Source organism: Oculina patagonica, chromosome 9, assembly GCF_052425735.1.
Source record: "Oculina patagonica isolate OP01 chromosome 9, crgOcupat, whole genome shotgun sequence".
Taxonomy (NCBI): Eukaryota; Metazoa; Cnidaria; class Anthozoa; order Scleractinia; family Oculinidae; genus Oculina; species Oculina patagonica.
This window is the reverse complement of record NC_135766.1, coordinates 5,823,801-5,835,571: the sequence shown is the minus strand read 5'-3', so window position 1 is coordinate 5,835,571 and position 11,771 is coordinate 5,823,801. Positions and strand designations below refer to the sequence as shown.

Sequence of the window (11,771 nt, the reverse complement as noted above, 5' to 3'; positions counted from 1 at the left end):
ATAAATCAGAGTTAATTACAGATCAGGTTATTTTTTGACTCACCTGTTCAAAGGAGTTCAGTTTGCCTTCGTTGCCTTTCCCTTTCATGTCGTCAAAAATTGCTTTCCTGACTTCCTGTAAAAAATGAATACATTTTAATATTTAAAGAAGCATGGAATGTCGACAAATTAATCTTGCTTTAACGTTCTACTTTAAAATGGACCTTTCCCTCCGGTGGAGGGTCGTGTTGTCAGCCCGTGACTTGTTTCAAATGGATCAATCAGAGTTGAGGATAGAACCAGGTACTTGACCTTGCGTGGCGGCCGGTGGCGCGGGAACGGTCACAATCATCTGAGGAAAGCCAAAGAGGCGAACTTTGTTGGTTTTATTTCGATTCGGGACTTTTCCTTTTGAGGAGAGAGCAATTTGGGGAGCGACGTCTGGCCAGCGATCGATGCAGTGGTCAGCTTTTCCTTCTTTTTAGAAGGAGAGACAACAATTTCGAATAACTTCACTAAACGGCGCCAGAATGGCTTCAAAATCGGCACAAGAGACAAGAAAACGACACATTTGAGGTAGGAAAACTTTACTTCAAATTAGATAGTTATTTACACAATTTTTGTTACGATCAGTGACTTTCCCATACAATTCTCTATATACACAAGCTGTCCCATACACCACGTATTTTGAGCTTGGGGAGCCTGTGCACTAGGTTTGTACAGTCATACTCGTACCCAATCTTGTACTTGTACTCCGATATGAAGGTTTCTAAGAACTGGCCATGGCAGCACTGAATTCAGAACAATATAGTGTGCTTTGCCGAGAAACTTTTTATATTCTAGGACTGAGAAACGTTCCGATGTTTGGCAATTTGTGAGTAACTTTTGACTCACTTTACGGGCACGCTTCATCAAAGCGAAGCGCTGGAAAACGCTTGCGAGTAAATCTCGATTTGTATTGGTCCTTGTTGACCGAGAATTTAAAGTGGCGGAAGGTTTGAAAACTAAGCGTGGTATTGTGTGTAAATTTCTTCTTCTTTATGTATAAGGGTTAATAATAAAGTTGTTGTTGTTCTAGTCAAGACAAACCAAAGAAAACGTTAATTACGTTCGACACTCAAGTGAAAACCGCACTCAACATCAATAACAAAACGAAAGGCGGATGAGTCACTTACGTAATAGTCAAACACAACACCAATAATGCGCAAGTCACTAATGAACCAGATAACCGATCGATAATAAATTACAAAACAAACATCTTCAAAGTGTCTTAATAAAACAAAACAATAAGAGAGCAAATAATGTGTATCTTTTTATAGAGAATTCCTACCTCATTGTCACAGAGCTCTGCAAAGTCGCCAGGAATCTTCTTAGATCGTGCCCAGGGCTCTAACACTTCCTGATCTGGAATGACGATTCCCACAACAAAGGACTGGGTCGGACAAAAGAGCATAGAGTAAGTGTAAAATATTTCCCATAGAGAAGAAACAAAATAGAGAATTTTTGGAAGTAGGTACTCCTTCATGTACTCACCCTTAAGCTGTCTCCATATACAAACGCTTGAGCTACAAAGCGACTTCGAAGGTAGATGTTCTCGATCTTTTCTGGTGCCACGTATTCACCCTAAGGACGATAAACACCCTAAGAATTAGGCTAGGGACGGACTATTTGATTTTTGACGAAGGATAAAGGGGAGAAAGGAGGGATGAAGGGGAGGAACCAAAAATATCGAATAAGCCAAAAATAATTTCATCACCTGAGCAAGTTTAAAAATATGCTTGACTCTGTCGACGATCTTCAAAGTTCCATTCTAGAATGAGACAAAGAAATTATTAGCTCATAAGATCTGACGAAGCGACGTTTTCATGAAAAGATTGTGAACACCCTTCTTAATGTTACGCTTGGCATTAACCTTAGAGAAGGCTGAACGTGAATTAAACACTAGTCACGAATACAAGGAGATAGAGATGCCCGAATTAACCCTATCCAGACCGGGGGGGGGGGGGGGCGGAAAGTGCCCGCGCCGACTTTGAACGTTTATAACTTTTTTAATATTCAACCAAACGCTGCCAAACTTTGCGACTTTATCTAAAATTTCTCTGGGAATAATTTGGTGGGGTAGGTTGTTGTGTCAGGAACTTGACGTCACCATGGCAACGGCATTTTGACAGGCATGTTTTTCCAAATTTGTAATTTTCGTGTTTCTATTAATGAAAAATAACTTTAAAGCAATTATTTTCACCTGTTTACGGGTTTTAAGCACATTTTTATTGGTTTTGAGTATTTTCCAGTAATTTTGGGCGGTTTTCTGACGTTTTGAAAAAAATTTCGAAATCCAAAATGGCGGATCCAAGATGGCGGCTGTTTTGACATTTTGATGTAATTGTCACGTGATGTGACGTTATCATCCCACGTGACATATACCAAAAGATAGATTTTGGGACATACTATATATCCTGTAAGTTTCATTGTGATTGCTTCAATATTCTGAAGGTTACGGAGGGGGGGGGGGGGGCGGAATCCGCCCCCCCCCGGTCTGAAAAGACCAAAAAAAGCCCGGTCTGAATAGGGTTAACGAGCTGTCCGAGAAAAAATAAATTTCTTTGGCATTCCGGATATCAAGGTTTCTGAAAAGCATGGTTTGACTATATTTTTCTTTCAGTTTGATTTTTCGTTAAATGGTGCTGTGGAAAATCTTTAAAAAGTACCAAAACATTTCCGCAAATTTGCGACCAATGTTGGCACTTCCTTTAAGACAACAGTCGGAAAATAACAAACAGTAAAGAAAAATAATGTAGAGAGTAATGTAAAGTTTGTGTTAAATATACTTTAAATTTCATAACAACGAAAAAACGAAAGAATTTGGTTGAATTCTTTTAACAATCACATCCACGTGCATCATCTAGCTTGTTTACTGGAAAATAACTAGTGTTATTGACTACTTTAAAACTTCTTGGAGACTAAGCACCAGCTTTCGGCAGAAGGTAAGACTTCTGGGATAGTTCGGCACCAGCGTTAGCTATGGGACTGGTTAATAGTTTCCAGAAATACCACACTGGCATGATTCCTATACTTCCCGTAAGCTGGTGCTTAGTTCTCCTCGACCTTTCTGAAGTGTCGAATGAAAATTTACCGGGAGCCATTCTCCTATATCTCCGGTGTGGAGCCAGCCATCTTTGTCGATAGTCTCAGCGGTTTTCTCAGGAGCTTTTAAGTACCCTAAAAAGACGTTTGTTCCCTTCAAACATACCTAGAAGGTGAAAAACCAAAATATGGCCCTCGAATACGTTAGGATCTGGCAGCCTTTTCCCTTTGCTACATTTTGGTGCCACAGCCTTCGGAGTAGCTAAAACGTGTATTATGTATGGTTCGATCCATCGTGGCAGCTTTAAATAGGTCTGAATAAGTCAGTCTGTTTTATATCTAGATAACATTTCTGAAACCCCAACGGCAGTCGAACGGTCAACCCATGACCGTAAAAACACTTCTTCATTAAATCTATTTCATCCAAGTCGCTACTCCACGTATCATTTATTTATATTTCTTATTTTGACATAATCGAGCCTTGCAGTTAGCAGGACATGTGTTACACAAAAGAACCTAGTTTATAACTTTCCTCGCCAAGAGTCTCTCATCAGTGGCAGATCCAGACCTTCAGGTAAGTGGGGGCCCTATCATTCAGACCATGAAATAAGAGGGGGAGCCTGCTACCGAAAATAATATTTCTCAGTCTAAAGGCATCTATTTGGCCTAAAAATAAGGTGGGGCCCCGGGCCCCTCCCCTCCGCCATTGCAAGTCATAGCTCAGTGATTAGAGCTTCCAACTGGTTCGACTATTTTTGGGGGGCTCTGAAATTGTGTTTTCCTTGTAATTTCGACTTAAGAACAACTCTTCGCTTACTTTTTAAAATGAATGTAAATACTACATGAGGTAGGTAGGTTAAGTCTGTATTCGAGCCTCGTGGCACATTAGGTCGGAGCTTATCCTGGTTTTAGTAGCATTAAGCGGCCAAGAGTATTTTTATTCCTTCCCGATGGGAAGCTAGTCCATCGCAGGTCACTCCCCAACAATAAATTCCCCGGTACCCATTTATACACCTGGTTAGAGAGAGGCACGACATTAAGACAGGTTTAAATGGTTATCTAAAACAAACATCAGATCTGTTTGGTACCCATGCAACTTGTCGTATCATAGTTAGGTTGTATCTGTATTTTTATTGAATATTAATAACAGCTGGTGGCTTTCGAGATTACGAGGTTGTTGCCTTCGGGATTCTCTAACAATCGTGAAATGTTATCGCCGCATTAGGACAGATATGCCTAGGATTGACGTAAGGTCATAAGACGTGCGCTCATTATAATAGACATCACCAAGTCAGTTGGGGGAATAACGGCCAGTTTTAGCAAATCTTCGTTGAAGCACTCGAACTATTTCCGAATTATCTTATCCAATCAAAAAATAGCGTGAGCGCTCACGAGTACTCCGAAAGCAATCGCTCGTACAAATGCGTCATGTTGCTTAGCAACTCCTGGGGCGAAAACTGCGGGCTCAGTCATTTCTCGGAGAAGTGATGTCGTCATTAACTGGCACTTGTTCCCCAGACTGAATTGTCCACATTCATAAACGTTCGGGACAAAAGTAGTTTATATAGCTCCAGTAGTTTATTAAAGAAGAGATCCTTGAAAATTATGTTTGTTTGAAGACAAGCGTACTTACCTCTCCCCTCCCATCTTTTGTGTAACACTCCTTTTCTGGGACGTCGACTACCTTGACCAGATTACAACAAAGCGGAGGGCCCACGTGACCTGCAAATGTAATGCTTGTTAATGGATGTGAGTCAGAAGGCAGTTGTTTCGTGTGGTACTATTTTCTATCAATATTTGATATTAATAGGGGTAAGCGCGAGTGTCACACTTGAAGAGGTGGGGAGCAGGGATGGCGCAGTGGTGAGAGCGCTCGCCTCCCACCAATGTGGCCCGGGTTCGATTCCCGGACCCGGCGTCATATGTGGGTTGAGTTTGTTGTTGGTTCTAGTCCTTGCTCCGAGGGTTTTTCTCCGGGTTCTCCGGTTTTCCTCCCTCCACAAAAACCAACACCTCTAAATTCCAATTCGATCGGGAATCCGAGGGCCACAGGTTTGTCAGTCGAAAGACTGTTTTGTGCAACCCTCGTTAAACAAAGTTGATTTGATTTGATTTTGAAGAATGTCACCCAAATTCATTCTGGTAAAGTCCGAGTGAAGCAAGGTGCTTATAAGAAAGACCGAGAGCGACATACTCCAATTGTTGGTTAATTAATGTTAGTTAATAAGAACAAGAAGTTTATTATATGGCTCTTTTCCTGGCTGCTGCCCGCGATTTACCAGCTACCAGGCCGTAGCGTGGGAATTGTTGAAAAATCTGGTCCCGAATATTAGCCAATCACAGGGCTTGTTATATTTAAAACGCTTTTACTAGCCATATGAAAGATTCTTCAGCGTATTTTAAGCTAAGGAGTTTTTTAATAGCTTTATTAAATTATAGAAAAGGAATATGAAAAAAAACAATAAAATGTAAGGGTGGGCTTAAGAGAAAAATAAAGCTATTAATAAACCACAGTTTGAGTAACCTGAATTACACGAAAAAGAAAATACAAGAAATGTAATTGAAATAGGAGCGTAAACTAAAAGAAAAAAGCGAAATAGGAAATATAATAAAATGGTGGAAGAAACTACACAAGACTTTAAATGTCATATCTATAACATACTAAGTCGGATATAAGATGATACAGTATAGGATGGAAGTTAAGTAACTTGCCAGATTTTGGGTTGATTGAGTGTTTTTTTTTTCTTGCATTAATTTCTTATGTTAAGGAATTAGATATCCTTCAGTATTTATGTTACATTTCCTTTTGTTTGGCAGAGCCGCAAAATGTAATATCCAAAAAAATAAACAGGAATTGAAATAGCTTAAATCTTAGACATTCCTAGACAAAACTCTTGACACAGTCATTTTTTTTTTAGCAATAGAATACATCCCCCCCCCCAGTTCCCACCCCCTTCATCCATGTCAATGTTGAAGTTTGTTTCTGAAAGTCCTTTGCTGCAACCATACAACATTGGACGTGAGGAGGGAGGTATTCTGTTAATTAAAGTGAAGTTAAAACTTCAAACAAAAATTCAAACTTCAATGAGAAGTTAATGTTTCAACTACTGTTGTCTAAGATTGCTTTCTTGTAAATGGAAGGTGTTTGGGTCTGTTTGGGTAAACTGATCTCAGCGCTAAGAAAAAGTACTTTCCATTGAACAATTTTCAGTCGAACCTGGTGTTTTGACAGTGAAGACTTCAAAAGAACTTTTTCATGCCTTACCTGTTGTCGTATCATTTATCGCGGTAAAAGTTGATGCTCCAGCATTTTCAGTTTGTCCGTATCCCTCTACGACCTGTAAAATAAAAAGAGACCTCTTGAGTTCAGCATAATTCTCTCAGGATATTTAACTTGACTGAGTATCAATTTGAGAGACTCGCATATGCAACTTTTGAAATGAATATATGAAATTCATATATTTGTACTGCGGATATCATCGCAGTAATGTACTCAACTGAAGCAGTTGAGAAAAGCAAGTCTGAAAAAAAAGGCTTGAACGGGAATCGAACCCATGACCTTTGCAATACAAGTGCAGCGCTCTAATTATAACCAACTGAGCTATCAAGCCAACTGGGAGCTGGTCACTTGTGAGTTCGTAATATACCCGTGGATGGAGAAGACATGAAATGAAGAAATTTGCTTAAAATGACCAAATACAGTTGTTGCTATCTTGTTTACACCGACCAGATTTTTTATCAATAAATCACAAAACCAATACTATCAGGAATGTGATTACATCCAACTCGACGCTTCGCGCCTCACTGGCTATATGTATCATCTCTCATCTAACACGCGCGCTCATGGAATAACTGTCAACTTTATTCCACTATGAAGTCCTATGACGTCATAAAGGCTGCAGGCAGAATTTTGATTGGCTGTCGACTTACATAACAAGAGCCCAGCACACATCTCAGGAAGGTCATCACTTTACTGGACAGAGGAGCAGCTCCGGTGGTTATTACACGCACATTTCCACCAAGCACCATCTGTAAAATATCATACAATTAGTAAACCGGGCTCTGGGGTCGAGATTGGTTAAGATGACTCCGAAGTTCTTCCGGGCGCACTCGTCCATCTCAATCTTTGCATAATAAAATATTTTAAATGCTACTGGCATTTAACTGGACCCCGAAGTTTGACATCGGCTAGCCTGTTCCAGGCTCTCGGTAGTAAGCGAAAAACGCGGACGAGCGAGGAACAAACGAGGGTTAATTGCTCTTCCGTAACTACCGAGAGCCTAAAACAGGCTAGACATGGGCGAGTGCGTTTACTCATGATCAGCACCAAGTTTACTGACTCTGAACGGTTAAAGTTTTTTGGACATGCGCAGAGTGATTATTTACGATTGTCAGCCAATCAAAATTGAGCGGAAGACCGTTAATCTGGGTCTTTCTAATGGATCTGGCCAGAGCCTGCGTTCTACGTGAGAGGGGCTTTGGGGACGAGATTGACAGTAGTTCGACCATAATTGAAAAATAAAAACCGATTGCGGTAACTGACCTTTATTTTCTTGAACACTGTGCGATCCCAAAATGTGTCTCCTCTGATGATTCCCCTTAAAAAGTAAATGTAATTACAGGTTATTTGGATACAAAAAGTAAAAATAAAATTATGAGAAAATACAAGCGGTATGTAGACTTGTAGAATTCATAGAGCAAAGAGGAGAACTAGCTGTTTTGAACATTTGGATAACATTTCAAGCCATATAGCTACAAGTTATTACACTTTAATCATAGTCCTTCTTTTCAACTTTTCCCCCACTATCAAGCGTGGGGGGGGGGGGGGGGGGGCGGAATTCGGGAACTTTTATTTAGTGTCCCAAGGACTCTTGACATCTTTAAGCAGAAGAAAGATGTGGCCGTCGCCAGTTTTTAGCTTAGCTTGAAGGTTGTTTTGGAAGTGGGCCAGTGAACAAAATTAATATCTATTGACACGAACCTCTTCAGGTCTGCTTCTTTAGAGTGCAATGCTTTATGGAAGAGCCAGTTCTTAAATTTACTCTGCGAAACTTGGGCCATAACCTGAAATTCAAATGAAACTATATAAAAGTAGAATCTCTTTTAATAAATGTATTGACTCAGGACTGTTGCTCGGTTTTGAATTTTCGCTAGCAAGTAACAACCAATACGAAACACTGAACGGATCTCTGAAGAACTTCGTCATCAGTAAATTAAGAAAAGCGAAGCGCGTGAGTGACAAACAAATCGGAATGGCGAACGATTTTTAAAACACTTTCTTTAACAGCCTGTATGGACTCTTTCTTAAATTCCTTCTATTTCTTTTAGAACGCGCTGATGTTGTTTGAGCCTCGTGGGGGTGTAATCATTTGCATTCTTTTTAGGCGGTAACGCCTATATGCTATCGCCCGGTGGACGGTAGTCTCCCTCGCAGCCGTTCTTAGTGTCGTCACGCAAAATTCCTCCCCACTAACAGCTGCTCACATTCGAACAACATTCCTTTCCCTTTGTTTCTTATGTGACCAATCACAGCACGGGAGATCGTAATCAACATGTTTTTTCCCGCGAATTCGGTTGTTGCAGAAAAGAACATTTCGATGTGTTTTGAAAACGCAAGCAATGTTTTTCAACGGAATCAAAAAGCGTTGCAATTCCATTTATAAATAATTTTTCAAAACATTGTCAACACGTTTTAAAACATTTGATAAAATTAACAATCACGGCATTCGATATTCAACGAAATCACCGAGCATTTAGAATCATTCACGGGACTGTTGAGCCAGCTTTTAAAATTCTCTACAGCGTATTTTTAATCCACTTACATCATTAATTTCGGTTTGAATTTGGAGCAGAAACTGAACAAATACACGGAGTACTCCTGTAATTTTGCGACGTTATGTCTGCGTTTCAAAGGACATTCGATCCCATGTATTTCGCACGCACGCAACAAGATCTGATGATAAATAAATTTTATTTGTTTTATTCCGCGGCGTCAACTCTCTATAACTGATGCCGATTAAACCCTTCTGCGGGAAATTTATCAAAAAGGGCTTCGCTTCGCTGACCGTTGCAATAAAACAGCATAAAAATAAAAGGCGCAAACTTTTATCTTTTAGCTTATTTTATAGCAACCGTTCAACAATGCGGCGCTACATTGTCTGCCGTGTCTGCTTTCGAAAAATTATTTTTCTGAAAAGATCTGTACACCGTTCAGTTTCAACCGGTTTACAAACGCAGAAGATTAAAAACCGAAGACCATACGTCTCACAAAAAGTTTTAAATTCCTCTGCTGTGTAAAAAAAGTTAAATTTGACTAAATTTAATTTGTGATAAACTTTACTTTTCGCCAGTTCATGTCGGGACGGTTCATGGTCGATCAGTGTCATCCAACAATTGCAAGTTATGCACGGCGAAGTATGCGTTCGGGAGCGACAAATATAATTATTGTTTTCGTATTCTTGTCTCTTCTTTCTCAAAGATTGCGGTTCTGGACGTCTTTATTGAACTGGCAGAGCGAAATATTTTCCAGTATTTTAACGTTTTGCGGAACATTCGGATCAAACATTCGAACTGAAGCAAACAATGTGTAAATTAAGAAACACATTTTATTCATTTCTAAAAGTTTTCACAACGGACGAAATAACATTGCGAATTCACAGCAAAAAACAATGTTTAGAAATGTAGTCGAGAAAAAAGAAGGATATTTTTGTCAACCTACCTATGAGTTTCGGAAAGTCTCTCCTGTATCAAGTTGTATTGATCGGATATTGTAAACATTTCGAGGCTTTCCCACGGCATGAAGCTGTCGCAGTTTCTCCATTGTCTTTCACGACTCTTAACAAGCGTTTTGTTCTTGGATTTTTTGATCCTTGAAGATTCCCTTCAATTCAGTTTCAAGCTCTTGAAGATGATCAGATGCCTTTTTAAACGTTATTTATAAGCGTTTGATAGCACGCTTTGCAAGCTGACAACTCGCTGGTCGCTGAATAGCAGATCACATTCACATTCACTCATGAACAAATCAGAATAATCGCCGGAAAATCGAAACGATTCTCAACGCATTTGTATTTAAGCTCGAAATTCGAAATGTATTGCTATTAAACAATATCAAAAGCTTCTTCAAGGCCAAGGGTCGCTATTTTGAAAGCTGAGAACTCCAAAATAAAACACGCAATGCGATTGGTTAGATTACTTTGGCGGGTACGGTTCCTGAGATATATGAACCGAATGGTGATTGGCTGACATGGTGGAAAGGAATGTTGTTCGAATGTGAGCAGCCGTTAGTGGGGAGGAATTTTGCGTGACGACACTAAGAACGGCTGCGAGGGAGACTAGGGGTGCTTACCATTTAGCCAAAAAACCCGGAAATTTCGGTTGGAAGTCAAATGGAACAGCAATTTTCCGGAAATTCCGTTCGAAAATTGAGGAATACGTTTTGAGGTATTCCTTTTTTTCCGGTTGGAACAAACCAGCGAAATGGAACTTACCATTTGACGATTCCTCTTGGTTCCAGTCTCGCGCTTGACACTTTTCGCGCTCAGTTGATCAAACATGGCTGAATCGGCTGGATCGGTCGCTGGACCGCAAGTTTATCAATGTTCTGTATGCATGTTTGCGAGCTTTGAATGGAACGACGTTGCCCACCATCAGTGCCAAAGTGCATCCGGTAAGTTAATGATATCCTTTTTAGCCTTTATTGGACAAACTGTTTGAAATTGAAACAATCGTGAATTTTCGCTTCCCGCCAAATTTGTGGGAGACCTAAACTTCAAACCCTTGAAAGACTAGTAGCAGAAAAAAAAATAATTAATGTCTATTTGGTGATTTTAAAATTATTTATTCTATCTTTCTTCACCAACTTCGCATCTACCTTATACCCCTTATGATACAAGTTCGGCGTTGTAAGCTGTATAAAACTGAGGCTTTATCTAAATTTTCCTGCTTGCTAATAAACTCTGCGATATTTGTGAACAATTATCTGTGTTCCCAGTCCTGGCTGCTTGAGAGGTGGGAAGATCGCCTTTCTTCTTATTGTGTCATACACGGAGTAAAGCATTATTTTCTAAGGGGAAAACAAAAGAAGGACATCTTTGCAAAAATCGCCAATTCCTTCAATAGCAATCAATAAAATGGTCCAGGTGAACAGTGCCTTCGCAAATGGACCAAACTGGAGTCAAAGACAAAGGAAGTTGAGGACACAAAAATACAGGGAGGGACAAGAAAACATGGAAGTTCCATGAGGAAATGATGCTTGCATGGGCACAAGCAAAAATTACCTGTTCACTATAATTTATAATAGGCCACCTAACAGCGCTTTCCTCTTCACCTGAGATGACTAGAGAGGTCAGACTGAGTATTAATGGTGTAGCTAAGCCTAAGGCTAGAAGATTAAAGCACAGAAGAGGAAAAGTAATTAGAGCTGAGATGTTAAGGTTTCTTGAGAGTTACAGGAACGGCGAGAGAAAGAGAGGCTGAGAAACTGGAACTTCTACGATCGATGAAAGGCGAAAAACAGGAATTTTTTATAAATTTTTAGATTTCCTTAAGAACAAAACTAGAGTGAAGAAAGTAATATTATTTGTAATCTGACTGTCTTTGACATGAATTGAGTTGTAAAGAATATGCCTAGGCTATAAGGTCAAAAAACCTGGGAGAAAATAAAGTATATTTTGGGGAATTCACTATTAAATTAGTGTTATTTGTATTAA

General features: G+C 39.7%; 1 protein-coding gene and 1 non-coding gene across 3 annotated transcripts in view; both read right to left on the bottom strand.

The window, feature by feature from the left end:
- LOC144665231 (long-chain-fatty-acid--CoA ligase 5-like) overlaps positions 1-11,771 on the bottom strand; it is a 29,522-nt gene that overhangs the window by 3,343 nt on the left and 14,408 nt on the right. The window contains exons 13-22 of one of the 2 annotated variants that reach the window (XM_078526436.1): positions 8,045-8,127; positions 7,607-7,661; positions 6,994-7,092; positions 6,329-6,401; positions 4,697-4,785; positions 3,113-3,229; positions 1,736-1,789; positions 1,513-1,602; positions 1,310-1,411; positions 44-115 (exon numbers count right to left, since the gene is read on the bottom strand). In XM_078526436.1, the coding sequence (XP_078382562.1) occupies positions 44-115; positions 1,310-1,411; positions 1,513-1,602; positions 1,736-1,789; positions 3,113-3,229; positions 4,697-4,785; positions 6,329-6,401; positions 6,994-7,092; positions 7,607-7,661; positions 8,045-8,127 (834 nt within the window). The remainder of the gene's footprint in view (positions 1-43; positions 116-1,309; positions 1,412-1,512; positions 1,603-1,735; positions 1,790-3,112; positions 3,230-4,696; positions 4,786-6,328; positions 6,402-6,993; positions 7,093-7,606; positions 7,662-8,044; positions 8,128-11,771) is intronic. The other variant, XM_078526437.1, reaches the window with a different exon arrangement.
- On the bottom strand, positions 6,595-6,674 carry Trnat-ugu (transfer RNA threonine (anticodon UGU)). The gene has a single exon. It is a non-coding gene; the product is annotated as a tRNA-Thr (tRNA).